The 22,325-nt window shown below is 50.6% G+C and overlaps 11 protein-coding genes across 11 annotated transcripts; 9 read left to right on the plus strand and 2 right to left on the minus strand.

Moving 5' to 3' along the window:
* Nucleotides 1-123: 123 nt before the first annotated feature.
* On the plus strand, nt 124-330 carry N7498_006156 (uncharacterized protein; the record flags this gene model as incomplete). Its single annotated transcript, XM_058453218.1, has 1 exon — nt 124-330. One exon carries the CDS (start codon nt 124-126, stop codon nt 328-330), a length of 207 nt encoding a protein of 68 aa, XP_058307409.1.
* A 590-nt stretch (nt 331-920) lies between these two features.
* Nucleotides 921-1,703, plus strand: esdC (GTP-binding protein EsdC; the record flags this gene model as incomplete). Its single annotated transcript, XM_058453219.1, has 1 exon — nt 921-1,703. The coding sequence occupies one exon, from the start codon at nt 921-923 to the stop codon at nt 1,701-1,703; it is 783 nt and encodes a 260-aa protein (XP_058307410.1).
* A 2,129-nt stretch (nt 1,704-3,832) lies between these two features.
* N7498_006158 (uncharacterized protein) lies at nt 3,833-5,036 on the plus strand (the record flags this gene model as incomplete). Its single annotated transcript, XM_058453220.1, has 4 exons — nt 3,833-3,926; nt 3,994-4,167; nt 4,239-4,409; nt 4,597-5,036. 4 exons carry the CDS (start codon nt 3,833-3,835, stop codon nt 5,034-5,036), a joined length of 879 nt encoding a protein of 292 aa, XP_058307411.1.
* A 1,391-nt stretch (nt 5,037-6,427) lies between these two features.
* Nucleotides 6,428-7,660, plus strand: N7498_006159 (uncharacterized protein; the record flags this gene model as incomplete). The annotated part of the gene is made up of 1 exon (XM_058453221.1): nt 6,428-7,660. The coding sequence occupies one exon, from the start codon at nt 6,428-6,430 to the stop codon at nt 7,658-7,660; it is 1,233 nt and encodes a 410-aa protein (XP_058307412.1).
* A 280-nt stretch (nt 7,661-7,940) lies between these two features.
* On the plus strand, nt 7,941-9,061 carry N7498_006160 (uncharacterized protein; the record flags this gene model as incomplete). Its single annotated transcript, XM_058453222.1, has 3 exons — nt 7,941-8,055; nt 8,123-8,412; nt 8,471-9,061. The coding sequence occupies 3 exons, from the start codon at nt 7,941-7,943 to the stop codon at nt 9,059-9,061; spliced, it is 996 nt and encodes a 331-aa protein (XP_058307413.1).
* Nucleotides 9,062-9,724: 663 nt separating this feature from the next.
* N7498_006161 (uncharacterized protein) lies at nt 9,725-11,161 on the plus strand (the record flags this gene model as incomplete). Its single annotated transcript, XM_058453223.1, has 2 exons — nt 9,725-10,429; nt 10,481-11,161. 2 exons carry the CDS (start codon nt 9,725-9,727, stop codon nt 11,159-11,161), a joined length of 1,386 nt encoding a protein of 461 aa, XP_058307414.1.
* A 605-nt stretch (nt 11,162-11,766) lies between these two features.
* On the minus strand, nt 11,767-11,991 carry N7498_006162 (uncharacterized protein; the record flags this gene model as incomplete). Its single annotated transcript, XM_058453224.1, has 1 exon — nt 11,767-11,991. The coding sequence occupies one exon, from the start codon at nt 11,989-11,991 to the stop codon at nt 11,767-11,769; it is 225 nt and encodes a 74-aa protein (XP_058307415.1).
* Nucleotides 11,992-13,223: 1,232 nt separating this feature from the next.
* N7498_006163 (putative nuclear pore complex subunit Nup85) lies at nt 13,224-16,720 on the minus strand (the record flags this gene model as incomplete). The annotated part of the gene is made up of 3 exons (XM_058453225.1): nt 13,224-13,645; nt 13,697-14,198; nt 14,246-16,720. 3 exons carry the CDS (start codon nt 16,718-16,720, stop codon nt 13,224-13,226), a joined length of 3,399 nt encoding a protein of 1,132 aa, XP_058307416.1.
* A 1,453-nt stretch (nt 16,721-18,173) lies between these two features.
* Nucleotides 18,174-19,382, plus strand: N7498_006164 (porphobilinogen deaminase; the record flags this gene model as incomplete). Its single annotated transcript, XM_058453226.1, has 2 exons — nt 18,174-18,715; nt 18,836-19,382. 2 exons carry the CDS (start codon nt 18,174-18,176, stop codon nt 19,380-19,382), a joined length of 1,089 nt encoding a protein of 362 aa, XP_058307417.1.
* A 1,299-nt stretch (nt 19,383-20,681) lies between these two features.
* On the plus strand, nt 20,682-21,012 carry N7498_006165 (uncharacterized protein; the record flags this gene model as incomplete). Its single annotated transcript, XM_058453227.1, has 2 exons — nt 20,682-20,855; nt 20,935-21,012. 2 exons carry the CDS (start codon nt 20,682-20,684, stop codon nt 21,010-21,012), a joined length of 252 nt encoding a protein of 83 aa, XP_058307418.1.
* Nucleotides 21,013-21,666: 654 nt separating this feature from the next.
* On the plus strand, nt 21,667-22,233 carry N7498_006166 (uncharacterized protein; the record flags this gene model as incomplete). The annotated part of the gene is made up of 1 exon (XM_058453228.1): nt 21,667-22,233. One exon carries the CDS (start codon nt 21,667-21,669, stop codon nt 22,231-22,233), a length of 567 nt encoding a protein of 188 aa, XP_058307419.1.
* Nucleotides 22,234-22,325: the final 92 nt, after the last annotated feature.

The following is a 22,325-nucleotide window of genomic DNA, read 5'->3' on the forward strand; positions in this document are numbered from 1 at the left end:
AAGGTGCTTACCCGGGTATAAAGAAATAGATGTCTAGGAAGACAATCAGGCCCACTTACGCTATCTCCTCCTCTGGAACGAGCCCGGCCAACACTCCCTGGGATCCACGATAGGACCTCGAGCATGCAGCTGCACCTGGCATTGTCCCGATCCCGGGCTCTGCAGGTCGACTGCAAGTTGCACCGACCACCCTGCCAGAGGACTGTCATCCAATCCGATTCGATCATCTCCATTCACCCGGTCTCACCGCGAGCGTCAAATGCGGGATCATCATTGGACGGAGACGACCAAAGCAGCCCGTCACTGCGCAACACACTGCGCAGCCAATAATTGACCGGGAATATGCGCCCACGGCCATAACCAACACGATTCTGCAGCGCTGATCGATTCGATTTCCTTAAAAATGGCCATAACCGCCCAGGCGCACTCTTTCTTTCTTTTCTTCAGCGAGCGTTTGTTGTTAGATCTGCCCATTCGAGTTGAATCCTAAGCACTGGTTGCTAGGTTCTTTTTCTTCTTTTACACACTACTATATTCTTAATTCACCCTTTTTACAGCCACCCCCAACAGCCACAAAACCCTTTCTGAACACACAGTACGAGCTGCGCTCTCTGTGTTGCACATTATTCTGCCTTGCTCGGATTTTACTCGACTACATTCAACCACAGCATTCCTTTCGTCGCCGGTCGACGTCTGCCTTGCTGTTTCAGCTCTACCAACAAATCCTTCTTAATCTAATCTCGCTCGGATATAATCTTTATATTCTCGTTGTCGTGGAACCGGTTTCCATCTTCAAGAGTGAATCTACAATCTAGCAACCAAAACTCCGGTAGTTTTTGTTGTTTACCACGAATTTACTCTTTACGCTTTACGCTATACATCTACGACAACCCTTATTTTCGTGATTCGCAACTTTCACCATGGCCGCAGTTCAACTCAAGTTCTCCCTGCGGACCTCGTCCAACGTCAAGACCGTCCACCTCGTCGGATCCTGGGACAACTACTCTCGCCAGCTGCCCCTCTCCGCCGAAGACAAGCCCGGCGCCTGGGTAGGCAAGTTCCGCTTCCAGACCTCGATGCTGCAGCTCGGCGGCCGCTACTGGTACTACTACATCATGGATGGGTACCACGTCAGTCACGACCCCGCCGTCGAGTACACCGTCGAGCCGACCACCGGCCGCAAGCTGAACATCCTGGATGTGCCAGGCGGCAAGCCAGATCGCAGCTCCCACAAGTCCCGCCGTGGCTCGACCAACGTCGCCACCGGCCGCGCTCTCTCGCCCTCCAAGATCCAGCACCCGAAGCCGTCAAAGCCCTACGCCTCGCGCCAGCTCCGCGAAGCCGAGTTCGCTCCCACCGTCGACGACCTGACTCGCCGCTTCGCCGGCTCCCGTCTGTCCGACGAGTACTCCTACAGCAACTCCCCGCCCAGCTCCGCCGGCTCCTCGCTGTCCTCGCGCTCCACAGGCTCAACCTCGCCCTCTTCACTGTCCTCAATGAGTGATCCCGCCGTGCAGTGCCGCTGCGAACGCTACGGCATCACCCGCAAGGGCGACCGTGTCAAGCTCGACTGCGGTGGCAGTCGCTGCGGCTACGTCACCGAGTCCTCGGACGCTTCCTGCTCCGAGTCTGAGGATAGCGACGAGGAGTACCGTCGAGCCCGCAGCGGTGCCCGTCGCCAGGGTATCGTCGTCCGTCGCTAGATGGCTCTCCGCCCCAGATTTATCGTGTAGATCTGGATTTTCAAATACGCTTCGGTCTTAGTCTTGGTCTTGGTCTTGGGAAATCGGTCATCATGCATCCTTGCTTTTGCTTTCGAAAAACAATAAAAAAGAAGAAAAAAATAGCCCTTTGCCACGGGTGAAAAGGCTTCACGCCGCGGCTAGGCGGGGACGATAATGCAGAGAGGAGAGAATTGGAGACGAGGAGAGCAGGAGATTCAGCCATCGATGGACCCCTCCGATGCACCAGACAACCATCCACCCTGAATCCTGATCCTGAATCCTTCAGAACAAGGACCCAGTCCAGGTGGACGACAAGCTTATCTTGCATCTTGCACCCTGCATCCTGCAAGCCCTAAGAAAAATGACACTGCCGCTCTGCAGACCCCATCCGGGATGCAGCCTTGCGGTATCTTCATCATGGAATTTAATTCATGCTGGTACCGGCATGAATCGATAGCTTCTAAATGAGATATGACCGAAATTCCTGGTGTCAAGTCCAATTGTAGTTTGTAGATGTTATCAATTAGTATCATAATTGCCATTTTAGATCGAGGGCCTGTGATGTTCCCTTTGCGGTTAGTTTTGCCATTTAGGTTTGGCGCCCACATACGCCGTCACTTAACTTCCCCCGTCCCGGCAGTTGTGGGAAATAAGACACTTTACTATCCGTACCATATTCTCTGACCGCCTCCTCGATCAAGTAAGCCAAGGGTACATAGTAAGTGACTATCCTCTATCACTACATCAATCTTTCTTTTTTCTTTCTTTTTATACATTATTGTGTACTATTACATCTCTGTACTCACTAGTATCGGTTTGGATCTAATCTTTACGTCGCTAAAGGACACATGTCGAAGGGGAAAGAGAAAGCGTCAAGAATGGCGCAAAAGATCAATGCATTCTTGAATATAGAAATCGCGGAGGGATGAGGCGCAGCCAAGCATTAATTAAGGTCTAGATGCACACATAGTTATATAGTTAGCCCTATTAGATAGAATTAATGGGACATTAAGAACCAATTTTAAGATAATTATGCCGGCATTAAAAAAGGCGGACAGAAAATGCCGTACGGGTAGCAAATGAATGTTAATTCTTTCAACCCCCATCACCCCCCACTTAGCATCTCACCTGAGCAGTCTGATGCATTCAGCAAGCATCACCTAAGCATGGGATGAGCTGCTCGCAGAAGCTGCCTGCATTCAGGCAACATGCTAGCCACATCCACATAGAATTGTCGCTCTTTAAACTACCGTCAACTAATCACGCTGGCCTCAATGAGAGTATTCATACTGGTACTCAGGCTGCCATTCACTGCGCCACAATGAACTCTGCTATGTAGACAACCAATCCATATCGTGTTTCAAGCTTAAAGCTCCTGGGAATACGTCGATTCACGGTCTCCGAATCAGGATTTGGCACCAACAGGTAAGTTGGCTGAGTCGTAAGCCTTCAACTCTTCCTGGGACCAGGCCGCCAAAGTGGATAGACAGTAGCAAAGCGAGGAGTTAGTTCCATGTGTGAGTGGCCATGACACCGGTGCCCAGGTGTATTTAGTATTTTCCAAAACCTGAATATAGAACCACTGGCCACGAGGGAACCATGGAACTCCACAGCGGGAGAACCGTGGTCGTTACCCCACGATCTCTAGTTTGTCTGCAGTAGGCCTTACTTCCCCGCTCATTAGATTTTCTGAAAGTCCTAGTTCAGTGGTACTCTTAGCTTTGAAGATTCGGGACATGACGACAGATGGGATTTGTGGTCCTCGTTTGCAGCCGACAATCGCATTAGGCGAGTTGAACCATTTCTGCACGTCATGACACTGGGGAAAAGGACGATCAATAGTCCCCTATCCATGTTCACTGGCTCTTTTATTCATGTGACCCTTCGGTTATGGCGTCACGAAGTCTTCGCAAGGAACGATCGAGTCATAGTTTGATCAGGGTAAAAACATGGTCGACAGGCATATAAGCCTACAGCTAGTATCAATCCTTTTAGATATTTTCTAGAAATATTGGAACTCAAAATTACTTTGACCCCAATAATCTATTGAACGTCCCGTTTCAATACGTTCGTATAATTCTCTCTGCTACAACAAAATACCATTTGTCATGTCGAACTTCATACACAAAGTCAAGGATGCCATGAGTGACCCGCATGACAGGAATACAGGCCGCGGCTTCAAATCTTCCAACAAATTCGACGGTTAGTTATATACTATGTCCAGGCTGAAGCTAATATCACGTCGTGATTCTAAAGTTTCCATATATAGATACCGGCGATAACTACGGATCCGCTAACCCCCCCGCAATGAATCAAAACCCGAACCAGTACAATTCCGGTGGCATGGGCACCAACACTTATGGCTCTGGCGCTGGCTCTGGTCCCGGCTCTGGCACTGACTCTGGCTTTGGGTCTGGTGGTTATCAAGACCCCAAGTTTGACGGTTGGTTTCCGAATCTTCTTTTTCTTTTTCTTTTCTTTTGGCGCCCATTTATTGACAAGTATAATGTATAGATACCCGGAACACAGGTGGTTCGATCAACCCTCTGATGGGGAACAGGGCCGGTAACACCGGCTCCGATACCTACGGATCGAACAGAATGGGTGGTGATGGTCAAATCAATGCTGGCCCGCATGATTCGAAATTGGCCAATAAGTTGGACCCTCGCGTCGATAGTGACCTAGGTATGTTGAATCTCTTTTGTTGATAAGAGCCCGTGGCCCTGTTAGGTATGATACGGCACTTAGTATGTCGTATTCTCGCATCCGGATATCTCTTCCATGTGCCTTCCACTGTATCCCACGAGCCATACTCAATCTTACACTCGTGACCAGTTTCTAGAGCGAGAAAGCTAATTCAAGTGTTATACAGATAACCGCGGCAAATTCGCTGGAAACACCGCTCCCCAAAACACCGGCGGTGTTACTGGTGGATTTAACCCCAATACTGCAGGCTCCATGCAACAGCCCGGAATGCAAGGTTCCGACAACCATACGACTAGCGAGGAAAACTACAGCACCTCCACGCAGGAGCACAAGTCGCAATCCTCTACTAGCCACACCACGCCCGGCCAGATGGGTTCCCAGGCCCAGCCAGGCCTTGGCGCCGGTGGTCAGACAAACTTGGGCGGTGGCCAGCCAGACTTCGGCGGCGGCGCCGCACCTGGTGGCAGTAGCTACAACGACAACATGTCAGGCATGAGAGGCCCAGCTGGTGCTCAAAACACCGACCCGATGAACAAACTTGACCCTAGAGTCAACCGCTCGAACGAGCAGCAAAACACTATCGGTAACCAGCGGGGAGCGTACTAGGCCAGTTTAGTTCGCTGTCGTGATTTGTGCACTATCGTGATTGTCTGCTGCCGTGAGTGATTATCTGAGTTTTAATTCTATCTCTTGTACTGCCTTTCATTATGAGAATGAATACCAATCTGAATATTTCGTTCAAGATGTGACGACCACAAGTCACTTGTTCCAGAAAAGCGGTGTCATATCATTTAGTATAAGGTACCGGAAATCAAGGCGAGAATTTATCCTGGTGGTTCTTCGCTTGATTGATTTTAAATAAGCCTAGCAGCTGTCAAAAACAGCCACCTTCGAATTGTGGTATGACTATTTTAGACTTCTTAAGAACGACCAGGGGTGGAGCATGGATCTAATGAATTATCTAACGAGAAAAGTGGCCAAAGAGGACAAAGCAAGGTTGAATACAGTGATTGGTAGTCTATTGAGCACTTTCCCGCTCACAAAGTAGTTTGCCATTTGTATTCTTGATATACATCGAGGCAACTGAGCCGGAAGCCAGAGATTTATCTACAAGCTGGAGCGGATTCGTCCGGCTCTGATATGTCTAGCATAAACCCTAACGCCGAAGGCAAAACACCAGCCTACACGACGCAAAACTACCATGAGGGCTTTTCAACAGAGATAGACGCACAACCACTTGAACTCCTAGCCCAATTGCTGACTATCAACCCCAATAATCCTGCTACACTTGATCCATTGCAATCCCATATCGCCATACCTATTGCCGTTCCGCAACAGTATGAAGAGCCTCTGTACACTGCTGGATATGAAGACTGGGCATTGCAGGATGCTGATATAGGTTTCTTTGAGACCTTAATGGGAATGACCGGAAATTATGGAGGTGACAGCACTGATTGCTCAGCATAATCGAACCAGGAAATTTAAGATCTCACACACTTTATACTAGTCATCGGCGGGCGTCCCTGGCGGTTAGAGAGCTGAGCTCACGGTTTTTCTCTACGCTGCAACTACCGAGTCTGATTAGTCGTACTGAATTTTTGTTAAATTCGACGCTTACTAACAGCATTAGAATCAGCACAAACGGCTTTATATAATACCTGTATAGCCGTTGCTATAAAAGCGGTCGTAAGCAGATGTTTTCTGTCTATACTAACCAACCTACAGACCTACAAACCTTAGCATACAACCTATAACGTATATATACCCTTATTCTTCAGACGCCACAGTCATTACAAATTACGGCCCCCAAACGATATGAAGCTCGTTTTGTTGATTTCCAGCCCGTTCACGTGACCGTGATCCGTGGTCTATTTAGAGTGGTCTATTTAGAAACCAGAAATCATCCGTCGCACTTAGCTACCGTCGAAATCAGTCGCTCGCCCACATTGCTGAAGCAATACTAAATAAATCACCCTTCTTGAGTCTTCATTTTTGCCATGATCAACCCTCAAGACAGATTCTGGTCCGAGGGCCAGAACTACCGCGGCCCGAGCGAAAACCCCACTACCGAAACCTATTGCAATGTCTGGGATTGGGATCAACTGCGGATGGTCAAGATCAAAGGCACCGCCAAGCTGTTTCCACGAGAAGAGGATATAGAGCTCTCGATTCTGGCGCAATTCGCTGATTACCTGTCGCCGGAAGTCCGCGCAATTACAGTCGACGACGACGGGCTCCTTACTGGGGTTTCGACAGATCCGGAAGAGGACGATACTCTATTTCTTGCGTATCTTCCCTTCTCGCTCTGTGAATCACTCGCCGATTGCCGTACAATTCAGCGCTCTAAACTCCAAGAGCTTGATCGGCTTGGACCCTTTGTTGATCTCGTATCATACGAAGACGAATCTGGGATTTCTCAAAAGGTTGCTTTCAAGTTTAACGTCTTGAATAAGCCTCTAAGGCTACAGATGGCCTGGGATGAGCTCAACCTTCTGAAACTTCTACCGCCACATCCTAATATATTACCATTTGACCGCGTTGTTCTTGAAGACGAGGAGTCTCGGGTGATTGGATTCACTACAAAGTTCATCCCGGGTGGAACTCTCGCCAATCCAAACATACCTTTTCGATTTGAGTGGCTACAACAACTTACTGAAGTGGTGGATTTTCTCAACCTGGAACTAGGAATCATGCATCAAGATATTGCACCCCGGAATCTGCTTATCGATCCTAACTCACATAAGATTATTCTCTTCGACTTCGATCGGGCTGCATCCGGAAAGCAACGCTTATACGACGGTCGAGATGATGTGAGTAGCGTCGTATTCACACTCTACGAGCTTATCACGAACGATACGTCCTTCTCGGGTATCCCCCACTGGGATCGAAACATAGATATGGTTCAAAGTATCTCAGAGTGGACTAGAAATCGTGAACTGGATTCCGACGTATCGAAATTCCGCGACTTTTTGAATGAATGGGTAGCAACACGAAGATCCGACGGAGACATGGAACGATATCTCAATGCACCACACCGGCTTACATGGCCGGAGCTACCTGCAGCGCCTGACTACAGTGTACCATTCGAGATGGGCATAACCTGGGATAAAAAGCCAAATTGGGTGACGGGTCATCGTTCCAGACACACTGCAATGACGATGGGACAGTATTGCTTTCGCTGGGAGAGACCACCACAGAGCCGCTTGTTGAAAAAGGGTAAAATAGAATGAATAGCTGATGTTGGAAAGCCGCGAGTGGAGGACAGTGCATCACATATGGACTCTCCTTGCGCAACCCATGATACCTTAAATCAACATCATCGGTCAAATCAATTAAATAAACAATTTACTAAAACCCTATTCTTCAAAACACGCAATTAACTAGCGACGGATTTTCCCAGGCGGAAGCCGCGCACCCCGCCCGGAAAAGCCGAGCACTGAATCCGGGGAATTGCCGAGTATAAGTACCCCCACATCCTAAATCTCGAACCTCAACATAGAACCACACGCCATGTCTCTCGAACCCTCCCTCACGGTACTCTACAAAGAAGCCAATGGCAGCAAAATTACAACAGACATCTACCTCCCCACGACCGACTCAACCGAGAAAAAGAAATACCCAGTGGGTGCGTTCGGTTATCGCACGCGGTCCGCTTAAAAATAAACACATTTAAATCTAATCATGTCTAATAGTAATCAACATCCATGGCGGCGCCTTCATGCTCGGCCACTCACGCATGGTCTCCATGCCGCAGATAACCGACTGTCTCGAGCGCGGCTGGATCGTGCTGGTCCCAAACCACCGCCTGTGTCCCGGCGTGAACCTGCTCGAGGGTCCGATGCAAGATATCCGGGACCTGCTGTCGTGGGTGCATGACGGTCACCTCGATGCAGTTCTTCGGTATGAGGGGCCGTATAGCGCGGACTTGGGAAATGTAGCGGCGTTCGGGACATCGAGTGGAGGGACTTTGGCGTTAGGGTTGGTATGTTAATCCCTTTGACTTTTATGCTCACATGGCTGTGAAAACCTAATGAGAACAGGGTTTCAACGTTCCCAAACCCGTCAAGGCGATTCTCTCGCTCTATGGCGCTGTGCACTTCACACACCCGTTCTGGAAAACGCCTCTGCCACATGTGCAGGCTAAATTGCCGCCTAATCTCGAAGACTCATTCCTCAGAAAAGCATACGATGAAATGCCCGTTCCAACAGACAGCTCTGTCTCGTTAGAAGGACAGTCCGAGTCCGGGGCCTCGAAGGGACCGAACTTCTCACGGCCGCGCGATGCATTTGCTTTTACGCAGATCGCATCGGGGAATGTGCTGGCTGCTATTTATCCTAATTCAAAGACGAAGGACCCTACTTTTCAGGCCGTGGACCCGGTGCAGAATGTTGGGTCGGAATTCCCGCCTACCTATATCGTGCACGGACTTGCTGATACGATGGTGCCGATTGATTTAAGTCGGGAGCTTTTTGCTAGGTTGAAGAGGGAGGGCGTGAAGTGTGGAATGACGGAGGTTCCGGATGAGGAACATACTTTTGCTGCTATGATGAAGGTTGGCTCGAGGACTTGGTGGTTGCAGAGGGAGGGCTTCGATTTCTTGGAGGGTGTTATTGGGAAGGGCACCAAATGAACATAATATCATATGATCAAAGCTTGCCGGTTTTCAATACACCTTTATTTCAGACTGCGATGGGTTCCAAAGTTTGTATCTTCTTTATTGCCGCATTGTTATGTTGATGTTTGGTACTAACCTAACTTATATTGCTGTACGATGAATATTAACCATGATTTTAGATCCAACCACAGGATACATTCAAAATTTGAAATAGTAAGACTCAGAGAGCCAGGCAAGCTCAGAAATAAACGATCGCGGCATAAGTCAGAGCCCCATAGAAGAGAACATGCTAATTAGGTTATTGGGAATTATATGTATCTTGCAGGGTTGCGAGACTCGCTTACTTTGAGCTTTTTGCAAAGAATATTCTCAAATAATAACAGTATCCAGGAATGACTCTGACAAGTTGGTACGATACCACTGACAAGGGTCACTGAGAAATAAGTGCTCCCAGGTAGATCGAGAAACAATTCATGAATGTACATCGGGAATGAATGACAGTATCGCTTGCTTGGCACGCGGGGCTCCAGACTCGAGCCAAACCCAAAAAGGAACATTCTGCGCAACCTGTATCTGAGCCGCAGGAATCTGGTGAAACACCAACCACTGCTTATGATCAACGCTGTGTGATTTACTCCGACATCTTGACCGCGTCGCTGCCATTTAACACACACCACCATGTCGGACTCCTATATTCTTATCACGGGGGCAACCGTAATCTCTATGGATATATCGAATGGAGAGACCCTGAATTGCGACATTCTAATAGAAAATGAAACAATCAAGGCTGTAGGCCGAGACCTTTCCCTGCCGAGTGACGGGAAAGTGGTCACCATCGATGCAAAAAACTGCATTGTAACACCGGGGTTCGTCAACGGTCACCATCACATGTGGCAGCATCTCCTACGGGGTCTCACGGTTGACTGGTCTCTTTTTGGCTATTCCTGCCATCTACGGAGCGTCTACGGAAGTTTGTACACGCCTGACGATGTCTACTTCGCCAACTACGCTGCCGCATTGAGTCTGCTTAATAACGGCATCACGACGGTCCTGGACCACTGCCACGTTATAAACTCGCCCGCCCACGCTGACATGGCCGTGAAGGGACTGAAAGATGCTGCTATTCGAGGCACGTTTTGCTACGGGTTCTACCAGAACCCAATAGTACCTGGGGATCTCGCCAGCACTGCGATGGATCCGTTCGACCAAGCCGCTCGAGTCGATGATGCTCGCCGTGTGCGCCAGGAACATTTCTCGAGCAACGATGCCGGCAGTGCACTTCTTACTTTCGGGGTTGCATTGAATGAGCCGCCAATGCAGCCCAAGGAAAAGAATATCGAGGAGTTGGTCATCGCGCGGAAGCTGGGAGCTAGGCTCGCCACTGTACATTCTTCCGTGGTCTCCCACGGGGGCCCAAAGGCTGAAGTCGTCTAGCAGTTTTCTGATGCAAAGTTGATGGGACCGGACATTGTGTTCAGCCATGGGGCTTGGATGACAGATAGCGAGCTGGCTGCGGTCCGGAGTTCTAGGGCTGGTATTGTCAGTACACCTGATACAGAGCTGCAGATGGGTATGGGAACTCCCATAGCATGGAAAGCGGCTGATCTGGGCTGTCGGACGTGTCTTGGACTTGACATTACGTCGAATCACGGTAATGACTTTATGGCGCAGATGCGGCTAGCACTTCAGACACAAAGGGCTCGCGAACATGACCAGACAGTACAGAGGGATGTCCGCAGGAAGGCAGCGGACGTTTTACGTATGGCAACGCTGGGCGGGGCAGAGGTCATGCAGATGGAGTCGTTGATCGGTTCTATCGTTCCGGGCAAGAAGGCTGACTTGGTTATCTTCCGCTGTGACGATATTGACACGGTGCCCGTTGTGGACCCTGTCGGGACCGTGGTCTTTCATGCGGCGCCGGGGAATATCGACACGGTTATTGTCGACGGAAAGATTGTCAAGCAAAATGGTCAGCTTGTGGGTGTTGACTGGCATTCACTTCATGATCAGATAGTAAGCAGGTCCCAACGACTGAGGGACCAAGCAGGACAAGTCGATATGGGCGAGTCGGAATCTATATTCCATTCCCTGTTCGAGAAAGCCATGGAAGAGTGAGAGCACCAATTAATGTATCTGTGCACAGGCAGCGAACGCAATATTTGATCTCAGATGGAGTTTGTATTTATTTCGGATTTAAAAATCAAATACGCGGTGGACAATACGTGTGGTCTTCTGTACCGGGATGCTTCTACATACAACACGATCTGAAGGACAAGTACGGCTTCATCAGCAACTACAAACGGACAATTTCTCTAGTAAAGGGCCACTTCGACTTTATCTTCTATAAACTCTCAAAACATCATATTACACCAATACTCCCACTCACTCACATACAAAGTCGCAGAACCAGTCTGCAAATGCAGCACAAAAGAAAGACGCTCCAGAGATGTGAAATGACCATGTACTATACATTGCCGTCCATGACTCATATCCTAGTTCTGCCGGAGAACTAGATCGTTTCTTCACAGTCAGATCCTCGGACTCTGCGCCCGGCAGAGTCCCCGAGTCGTGACTCAATGCGATTGTATCCAGACATCGCTCGTTATCCATCGTAACCATTTCATCGGACTCTTCATCAAGAAGAGTAAACCGTATTCGTAAACCGTAACAAACCTTCAAAGTCCAAAGCGTCCTCCAGAGGACAGGCTCAGCCGGTGAACCTAGCGATGCGACTTGGAACTCTCATACCCCGAATCCGGCCAACGACCAGCGTCGGGCGAAGCAGAGCAGCCCCGCGCAGAATGTCTCGGGCACACATACCCCACCAACACGGTCTTTTCCTGCACGGCGTGGCCGCGCTGACCGTACGCAGAGCAGGGGTCAATGGAGTGTTTGAAGTAGATGCACTTGCAGACGGAGTAACGCTCGACGACTTTGTAGCACATTTTGAAACGGAAACCTTGGAATACGACGGCGGTTGAGAAAGATCGTGACTGCGACTGTGATGGTGACGGTGACGGTGACGGAGTTTGAAAGACGAGGTGAAATGTGAGGGAGAGTATTAATGCAAAAGAGCGAAGGCGTCGAGATCCAGCCCGGAATTCGAATTAAAAAACAAAAACGAGTGCGCCGAATGAATGATGAACGGCGCAGAAAGAGAAGGTCGGTGGAATCATATATAAAGAAACCCAAGCAGGAAAGCAGTCGGAAATGCCCCTCAGTCGGGACGTGAGGAATGGCAGATCCACAGCCAAGGAAGATACAATGTAGCTGCAAGGCATCCCGCAAACGTCCAGCCCTATGAGAGCCCCAGGCAGAAAGCAAAAAGGCAACGGAAAAGACCGACGGGTCATTGACGAATACGAGCTTGTCATGGTGCCGATCCACTTGGTCTGTGATCCGCGAGTCTCCATTTAGTAACGGGCGTGTGCTAGGGTCGGGGATGCCGAGGATCAGGGCACTCGGCTAGGGTCGTGTTGGTATAGTGCCGAAGGAGTCATCGTCATCTGGAGATACCTCATACCTCACGTCAGAGGCTCTGTGGCCGTGAAGACGGTGAGAATGGCACCAAGCAGGAGAATTCAAGCTCGGGATTTGCTGCGGGCGTCGGTGCGAGGCTGGTGCGAGGCTGAGGGGATCCACCGCGTTCTACACTAGAGAAATGATTTCATCGGGCGCAACTGCGCCTCGTTGTCTACACCGTCTTACTCGGCACCGTTCTCATAGTAAAAGACGCCGTTGATGAACTTCATACTTGCTGTGTAGCGGTGTCCATGATCTTTGTTCGTGTCCGGAACTACGGGAGAATGGCCTAGGCTCCTGCGTTCAGCTGCTGACGCACTGATGTGCGTGAACCTTGGGGACATAGGGCTGAGATCCACCGTAAACAGGAACCGGGAAACTCCCGGCCTGAGGCACCGGACGCGTTCCATGGTGATCGTCTATGACTCTTATCAACTGTCATGGCACGTCTACGTAACCATAGGCCCATGACTCTACCTGACTGTAGGAGAGGTAATGTATACCAATCACACAAACCGGTTTGACGATCCCTGAAATTAAGATCTACAATCGTATTCAGGATCACCTGAACAGACGTTAAATGCTAATGCTGGCCTCACCAACTCCATTAATCATACAAGTCCCTCGCCCGGGGCCCTGGTCCATTTCAGCTCCCTTAAACGGCCCCCGATGACCCAAAGCTCAATCCCTTAGCCAGACCCAACCGCAACATCCGCAGCACATCCTCACCCCGAGTACTCTCCGGCAGTCCGGCACGCCAGTCCCATCCACGTGCCCGACCCGCGTCTTTGTCACCGGGTCGAGGGACGAGGACACCTGAGCTACCAGCTGAACCGGGCCCGGAGAACATCTCGTTTCCGATCACCGAGAATGTGGAGGCTGAGAGGTTGGAAATGGATTTCTTGAGAATCGTGCTCGGCGATAACGATGCGCCTTCAGGGGGGTTGTGGTAGCCCAGCAGGGTCGAGCGGAAACACTCTTCGCATTGGGCGAACACACGTGGTGTCACGGTTTCCAGGTCCTCGACTGCGGAGAGGATGGTAAATTGTTGGGATACGGTAAGGATCGGGGTTGGTTCTGGGTGCCCGTCAATATTTGGGTTCCGTGTGCATATCGGATCGTACTTACGGTTGACGAAGATCAAGGCTTCGCCGAGCAGTGCCAGGAGTCCGTCTACTTGCACGGCGGAGTCGCAGCTCGGATCGAATAGGCCGCCATAGATGTTGTCTGCGGCACTGCTGATGACGGCTGCGAGGGCCTTGGCGGCGGCGCGACGTCGGGCAAGAGGCTTGAAGCGCGGGAGTTGGCCGTCCTGGAGGTCCAGGGCCTCGTCGCGGATCTCGTAGTACCGGCGCAGGGTTGCGTAGCCACTGAGGTAGAATTGGAGAATTGCGGCGGCTTCTTCGTCAACGGATGCAATGGAGGTCAGACAGGCCTTGGGGTCTTTGATCAGGGAGCGAAGATTGGCGTCCAGGTCGGCCGTCGCGGGGTATGCGCGGGAATGGACCAAACTGTAAGAGATCAACAAGTCCACGACCGACTTGACCTTGCGTCGGTGATGCGCCCGGGCATAGCAGATAAGTGCCAGGCCGAAGCTATCGGACTTGGAAGCATTCGAGTCACCGAATCGCTGAGATCGTGAGCAATTGCCTTTTCATCAATATCACGAGAACATACCTCGGAAATCTTGCGTCCGGTCTCTTCCAGTCCCAGATCCGAGCACAGCATGACCAGCTTATCCATCTGGGCCACATTGTCCAGAGGCAGCTTGTCCACAATCTCCGACACGGCCTTTCTAGTAGCGCTGGCATCGTCGAGTCGGCTCAACACCTCCAAGGCCATTTCCCAGCCTTCCCGAGTTCCGGTCTCATTTTCGATTGACCCTCGATCATTCAGACCAAAGGCGTAGCTGCGCATAATATCAACTCTGTTGAGTTCGCGAGTGGCCGGCCCGGTGTCCTGTCCGTAGGATAGAACCATCAAATCATTGTCACTCAGGCCAGGCATCTTCTTCGAGGTTTCAGCCGATGTGAACCAACCGCCGAGACATGCCACTTCTGTAACGGCAGAAGCAACACACTGTGACCACGACTGCATCAACTCGACAACACCCTGAACATTACCCTCAAACACATTGGCCAGACCAACCTCCACGCTGTTCATGGTGTTCACGCGGAAACCAGTATTGTCAGATGGCTCGTTGGTGGCGCTGCTGAATGCCAGATCCAAACGACGGAGATAGGCATCGCGCATGTTTCGATCCACGGAACGAATATGACTCCTCGATCCGCGCGAACGCTGGAAATCATTGCTGGCAGTGCTGGCACGGAAGTCGACTCCGGGTGCACCACCATCATCATCCTCGCCATCCCACCAGGCAGTCAAGCCAACGGTCGCCTCTACCCAGTCTTGAGAGTGGGCCTTGATAGTGGCCGGGTCACCGAGAATGATACGGTAAAGGGATCGCAGGCTTTGATAGATGCTCCAAGGGACACGACTCTCTGCCATGCGCGCGGATTGGCTAAAGGAGATTGGCTTCTGACCAAAGTTCGACAAACCAAAGTTCATGGCCTGGAAGCCACGATTCTCTTGCACTGGGGGAGCCTGGTCCCTCTCCTCGCCCTCGGCGAAGTCCTCAAGATCGTTGACCGCAGCAAGGACTCGCTTGCGGTATTGGTTCCAATCAGGACCGGTAATATCCCAATCATCGTCTTGGAAGCCGGGGCAAGAGTCGAGGAGCGAAAGGGCTTTGTTCACGCAGCGCTGGATATTCTGCAGTTGGACGCCTCGGTAACCCGGTTGTGGCAGGCCATCCTCGAGGGCTGATCGTGCGTAGTTGAAATCGGCAGAGCGAAGAATCTCCGCAGCCTCAGCAAAGCGGCCGCGAAGGACTGCAGAGTTGATAATATCCCAGAAGTTTGATGAGGCGGTCGGGTTGGGCTCAACGTAGCGAAGTGCTTGGAGGTCTTTCGCTTGGGATGCGTGGTTGCCGTTCAACCAGTCGAGCAGAATTTGAGGCAATGGCGTGGCCACGACAGATCTTTGCATGGCCTTGACCATACTGTTATGCCCGGTTCGAGCTGCAGGATTGGAGGCGGTGGCGATTGGGTTAGAGGCACGGCCGGGATGGTGAATTTGTAAGAGTAACGAGGCCAAGAAGCTTGCCTTGACCAAATTCGGGGCCTGTTTCTCGGGGCCAATGCTGGATCCAGAGCCGTATGGCCGGATAATCCCACTGCGATCCGCGCAAATATCCCAGGTTGCTGCCAGTTTGTTCGCAGTGTAAGACAGGACGAGATCAAGATCGAGATGTCCGTATTCAATATCTCTTAGCTCGTCGTGCATTCGGCCGAGGGTATCCTCCGTGTTGATAATCATGTCAGCCGGCTCGTCAACAGCAGCCGCGCGGGATCGGGAAGCGAGGTTGTGCAGGATAGAAGGCATTGCTGAGGACTTTTTCGGGGAGAGCTTGGTTTTGCGAACGGGTGACGGCTGCGCCCAGCGCTCGTCGAGCTTCGGCCGTTTGGCATCAGTAGGGTTTGTGTAGATCGGCTTGCGCTGGCCGAGCGCCGAGGACTGAGCTGGTAGCGGGTTTCCAAAGTTGGAATCCAAGAAGCTGAGACGATTCGAGGGTTCACGAGCACTCATATCCATGTTTTCCTCTGCATCCTCCTCCTCCTCGAGCTCTTCCTCCGGTTGCATCTCCTCCTCGCCCTCTTCGTATTCCTCATTGTATTCGCTCATCTCTGACTGCCCAAAGCCATTGGATTGGCCAAAATTCATGGACTGTCCGAACGCGCTTACATTAGTCGAGCCGAAGCGGGACTGTGATGCGGCGAAGGGTTTGGAGGCAGGCGCGCTTGTTGTTTTGGGATTGCCAAACTCAGATCCAAAAGAGGAGCCGAAAATGCTGTCATTGGTGTTGAAGCCTCCTGACTTGGTGAAAAGAGAGTTCCCGAAGCCCTGTTGTGTTGAATGCGACTCGATCTGAGAGGTATTGAAGAGGTTCGATGTCGGGTGCCCTTGGGGCGTGAACGAGTTTCCTTCTGACGGAGGAAGTCCGGCGGGGGTCGTCGACATGTTGCTCCATTGTGACTTTCCCTTATCCGGTGTAGAAGGCGGGCTGGAATCGTAAGGGACTTGGAAAGTCATTGCGTCGGTGTTTGCTGACGGAGATGGAGAATCGATGGTGTCGACGAGGAACAACTTTTTGGGCCGCAACTGCAGAATGAGGGCAGCAATGGCCCAGGGGGTTTAATACGGAGAGCGCAAGATGGTGGAGAAGGAATGAGTGGCAATGCGGCAAGGTCAGGCGATGTTCATCACCGAAGCGCACGGTGTTTTTGTGATCGCTTGCTTTCACCTTCGACGCGTTCGAAGCCCGCGAAATTATGTATCACGTGGTATACTGGGGCCTTGGGGATAAGGTGTCAAGGTATCGCGTCGAGATTATAGGAAATACCATGTAGAAGAACGTTGAAAGATGTCTACAAAGAGGTCAAGAAATACGTACGCAGCCACTTATAAAAAGAAAGAGAAGTATATGTTATAAGAGAGTAGCGATACGTTCTCTTATATTGTAGTTTTAAAATGTGGAACTATGGTGAGGCTGCGAGGCACTTGTAGCGATGCCACCCAGAACAAGTACTTTTCATCCTATTACGCATCTGTCCACGCTCAGAGCATCGATCGTACGGATTTATTATTGATAGGAAAGTAAGTAAATAGAGAGAGATATTCAGATAAAAGCGGTGGGAGATGGCAGATTAGGTGCTTCCATGTTGAATTGGAAGCTCTAGATAAATACGTAGATTATGCACCCAAAGAACTAATGCTCGAAAAGCTTAATATTTGGCTTCGAATGCCTAAGCTAATGCCTAAACGGCTATTAAACCGATCAAGAATTTTTATCCCAAAAACACCCACAACAATCGCGGATCTTTTAAACAAGCATCATCGGTTAAATCATTGCTTAAATCTCGGTCAGAAAGCCCACTAACGCCTACAAAATATGTGGTGGACTAGGTTTTTAAGGTATGTCAGATAGCAATAAATAATATACGATTATTGAGATTCTGGGGCAAAGTAGTGTGAATCATGTCGATGATTGCTATGTTTACTCTTATTATCATCCTTGGCTTATTAGGAGCATTCACAAGCTATACTGCCCCATACGGGATACTTCAGCCGTTACAATCATGTACTAACATGACCCACACGGAGTCTTATCGAGTCTACATCACTAATTATAACTACTAAACACTTATCTTGCTATGTGGAAACTCCCACGTGGGAAATATCGTTTGGGTGGCGGACCCTCACGGAGGGAGGGTCCGTGATAAATGGTAATTTATGAAAGGGGCCGGTTGCACCTAGCATAGGCTGTCACTACTAGACCTCAGCACAGCCTACCCATGGGCGGATAAGTACAGCCCATTGTAGCCCATGGAAGGCTGTGCCGAGGTCTAGTCACTAGTTAAATTAGCGGCACTGATCTGCACAGTTGGTCTACAGCCACAAAGCAACCCCTCTGGTTAAAGCAGATTTTCCCATTTTTCTACGTCGCCGGAACGCAAACTCCTCTGCCAGATTTCTTTCGCCCGCCATGAGCCTTGACGTGAAGAGCTGCTCTGAGCCGCAACACAATTCATCATCAGGAGAAGAAGAAGTTGTGATTCTTGGCTGCCGGAAATCGGAGCTCGCCCTCGTCCAAGCTCGTTCGGTCACATCCATGCTGGGCCAAACACTCGCCTGCTCTCCCACCTTTCAAATTGCCACTGGCTGTGCCGTTGGCGATGCCGATAAGCAGACGCCCTTTGCGGTCCTCTCCAAGCTGACCGGTGGCTCCGATATTGGTAAAAGCCTATGGACCAATGACCTGGAATTAGGCTTGGTGGCAGGCAAGGTTCACTGTCTGGTGCACAGTTTAAAGGACATGCCGACCACGCTACCACCGCATTGTCTCCTGGGCGCGATCCCCGAGCGGGAGGACTGTTCCGATGCTGTTTGTATAAGGTCCGATCTGGAGTTCACATCTATCGATCAATTACCCCCTGGTTCCATAGTGGGAACGAGCTCTTCCCGGAGGAAAGCGCTGGTTCGGCGGAATTGGTCTCATTTGGAGGTTGTAGAATGTCGCGGCAATGTGTAAGTGATGAATGTTATCCTTTTTCCCTGAGAGGTCGGTCCTTTCTATTACTCAATGCAATCTTTGCCAGCGCAAACAGCTTGATTCTTGACTCTAATAAAGGACCCTGCATATACTAGAGATACTCGTCTTGCTAAGTTGGACGCACCTTCTTCCCAGTTTTCATGCATTCTCTTGGCGACTGCAGGACTGTTACGCCTGGGACTCGGCCATCAGATCACTCATCGACTGGATGCTGGTATATTCCCTTATGCCGTAGGTCAGGGCGCCCTCGGGGTCGAGGTGAGCACGAGCCGTCCAGACATACTCGAGCTGATCCGCCATGTCGACCATAAACCAGCGCGATGGCGCGGGATGGCAGAGCGAGCGATGCTTCGAAGCCTCCAAGGAGGATGCTCGTCACCAATCGGCGTACAGTCTTCCCTGGAGCCCGTAAGAAAAGAAGAAAACGGATTAACGGAGGACTCACAACGAGACCGTAGTGATAGCAGCGGCGGCAACCTTAGCTTGCGAGCCATGGTTCTTCATATAGAAGGAACGTCGGAGATTGTTGCTGAGGACGTGGCCACCGTCCGGTGCGACGAAGAAGCCGAAAACCTCGGTGTCTCCGTCGCGAGCATACTTCTTGCCAAGGGGGCGCGGAGCCTAATGCCCAAACAATTCTAGATTTAACTTTCCACCTGGAACGGATCTTGGGGGTTGAGAAGGATGGGGGCAGCCTCTTTACACAGGTCTTGACTGACATGGAAATGGTCCTTGCAAACTCTACAAACATGTACAGTAGAACTGTCTTACAGGAGGAGCAATGTAACGACGTCGCGGGGCCATTCTTCAACTTCGGTTTCAACCAACTCTTACTACGAGAAGCGTTACTTTCTAATCGAAACCTCGGCCGCTTTTCCCTGTTTCACTATTCTCTCAACCTCGGCCGCCACCTCGCTGCGAGGAGTGAATGAACATCCGTGGAAGAGGTTTTAGCTGAATTTCTTCCCACTAAAAAATATGCGGGAAGAGAGATGAACTTACAGGAAGTCCTTAGGCTCTCCAACAAGCGAGCTGGGACAAGCATTGTACGTGTCCGGATGAATATCAACAGGACCTGGAGCTTGAATCCTCCATCCCAGAATGAGGCAACCGAGAATGCCGTACATGAGGTGATTGGCAAGATGGTATCCAACACACGCCCGAGTGCCCGCCCCGTATCCACAATGTCTCATCGGCGAGCCAGGGGCTCACTTCCTTATCCACAAATCGTTGCGAATGAACTTCTCGGGCTCGGGGAAGGCAAGCGGATCAAAGTTGGCCAAGTCATATAGAACCAAGTGTTAGCCGGCATGGAGATTCCGTTGTCGGTGACCACCGGTATGATATTGGTCTGGGGGAAGCCCATGGGCACGACGCTGAAGTAGCGGAGGATTTCTTGCACCAGACTCTGGAGCTGGCTGGAAAATGATTGTGCTCGTTGGAGCTGCAGCAAGTTGCTCAGTAACGGCCACCCTCGGACTTGAGGGATTCCTTTGGTGTTGTCCTGGGGAGATTTGAAAAGGCTAAACAAGAGAGAGACAACAAGGAGCAAGGCGCCAGTCGCCTGGAAGCCTTCGACCCAAGTCATAGCGACCAAACTGGATCTTTCTTTGTTTTCTTGGATATAGGACGAAGAGGCAGGGAGAGGGAGATACAGCTACAATCATCTTCATCAGCCTTGATGTGTTCGGCAGCCCATATGTATAGATGGATCTATACTACAGTACAATCAGGCGGTCTCTAGGAGGGCTCGGAGTCTCCGATCTCCCTTACTATTACTACTACGTCTGCCCAAGCTGGTGTCCGACTTCGAAGCCCCGATCCAAGACAGAACGGAGAAAAGACGTTAAGAATGTCATCATCTATCCGAGTTTGGCTGAATCAGTCGACTGACTGCCTGCCTGCCCAGCATACGACGTGTATTCTCAGGCCACAACAATAATGGTAGACCCCCAAATCCATCGCGACGAAGTTTTAGGCCGTCAGGTAAATGGCCTACCGGGGAGGAAAGTGGCCAAAAGTGTCTTCCAGTTCGCGACGCCTCTGGATCTGGTCATTATTGCCATCAGCGGCCTCTCCGCTGTGGTCGCCGGAGGCCTCAACCCTTTCCTTACTGTAAGTCAACTTCCAACAAACCCCGTTTCTGTAATAACTCCTCCCATCTGGACTAATCAATCTACCTTACGCAAACCAGGTGCTATACGGTCAACTCGTTGGCTCGTTCAATGGTTTCCAGGATGGCACCATTTCCGTATATGATCGTTTTGGTTAAAAAAAAGCAAATTAAAAATATAGAGGGTGGGCAAATGCGCCGCTCGATTGGGAATTACGTTACATCGCTTTTTGTCATAGGCTAGGCCTTATTCGGAAATTAGGCCACCCATGTTAAAGGGGCAAACCACGGGAGGAAACATCACGGTTTTACAAAAAGCCACGCACAATCGTGACCTTCTCGCCGTTACCCCAACTTACTCCGTAGCGTCTCCGCATAAGACACTTCAATGGCCTTCTTTTCGCGAAGATAGGTCTTTACATGACCTAGACACCTTGCAAGGCTCCATTTCGGCTCCTCCCGCCCCCGTTTCCCAGAATATCCAACAGGCAATGGGTTGCAGGATTGGAGACCTGGCGCCCCAAAAGCTTAACCGCAACGAATTCTTTCCGATTCGTCCCTATTGGATGTTAAATAATTTCTAAGATTTCTCGGGTCAGCTCGTATTTAGCTCCTCGCTAAGGGGAAATATCGAGGGCCTCTCCACCAATCAAAGATGGGAATTATGACCGGGCTGTGCGCAGGGCAACAGGGCGCTGGCAAGCCCCTTCGCATCCATAGCCTCTATAAAGGTTAAGCACAGTCCGTAGTCAGAATTCCTCAACACCCTCAATCGTTCATAATTACCCATACCTAGTCCATTTAAGACTCGCCATGCCTTCATTCAGAAATCTTCTCCTTCCCATAACCTTCTCTCTCGCGGCCATTACAACGGCAGCCACTTGCCCTCAGAACTGGTTAGAACAAACCGTATCTCAGGATGATTCCAAATGCTGCTATGGCAACATGGTAATGGACGACAACGATACCTACTGCTGCGTTTACAACTTGAATCCGGCCCTGCAACCAAGCAGCGTTTCGATTGCGACTACGACAAACACGAACTTTGAAGATAGTTGGTCCACCGCCGATTATTGCTTCACTAAGATTCCATTCACTGCGAGTAACTACTCGGATCTGGTCTCTTCGGCATCATCGAAGGTTGAAGCTGGTGCCACAGCTATTGCGACCAACGAGGCCATATTTACGACCGCAGGGTCAACCTCAACCTCAACCTCAACCTCAACCTCAGGCACGAGCTCCGGCACGAGCTCCAGCATGAGCTCCAAAACAAGCCCGGGGTCCGCAGCTACCACCTCCAATGCAGCCATGCCGATTGCCACAGCTCAAGAAATGGTGCTCGGCGGTGCCGCCATAGTCGTCGGTCTTTTCGTGCTGTGATCTGAAATGGTACGAGAAGTTGTTATTACTACCGACATTCTCGGTAATACTCGGAGATTGGCGCTTTTTTCTCATATCTGCGGGTGGCTCCG

Source organism: Penicillium cinerascens (genome assembly GCF_028974065.1).
Source record: "Penicillium cinerascens strain IBT 15544 chromosome Unknown contig_6_segment0_segment0, whole genome shotgun sequence".
NCBI lineage: Eukaryota > Fungi > Ascomycota > Eurotiomycetes > Eurotiales > Aspergillaceae > Penicillium > Penicillium cinerascens.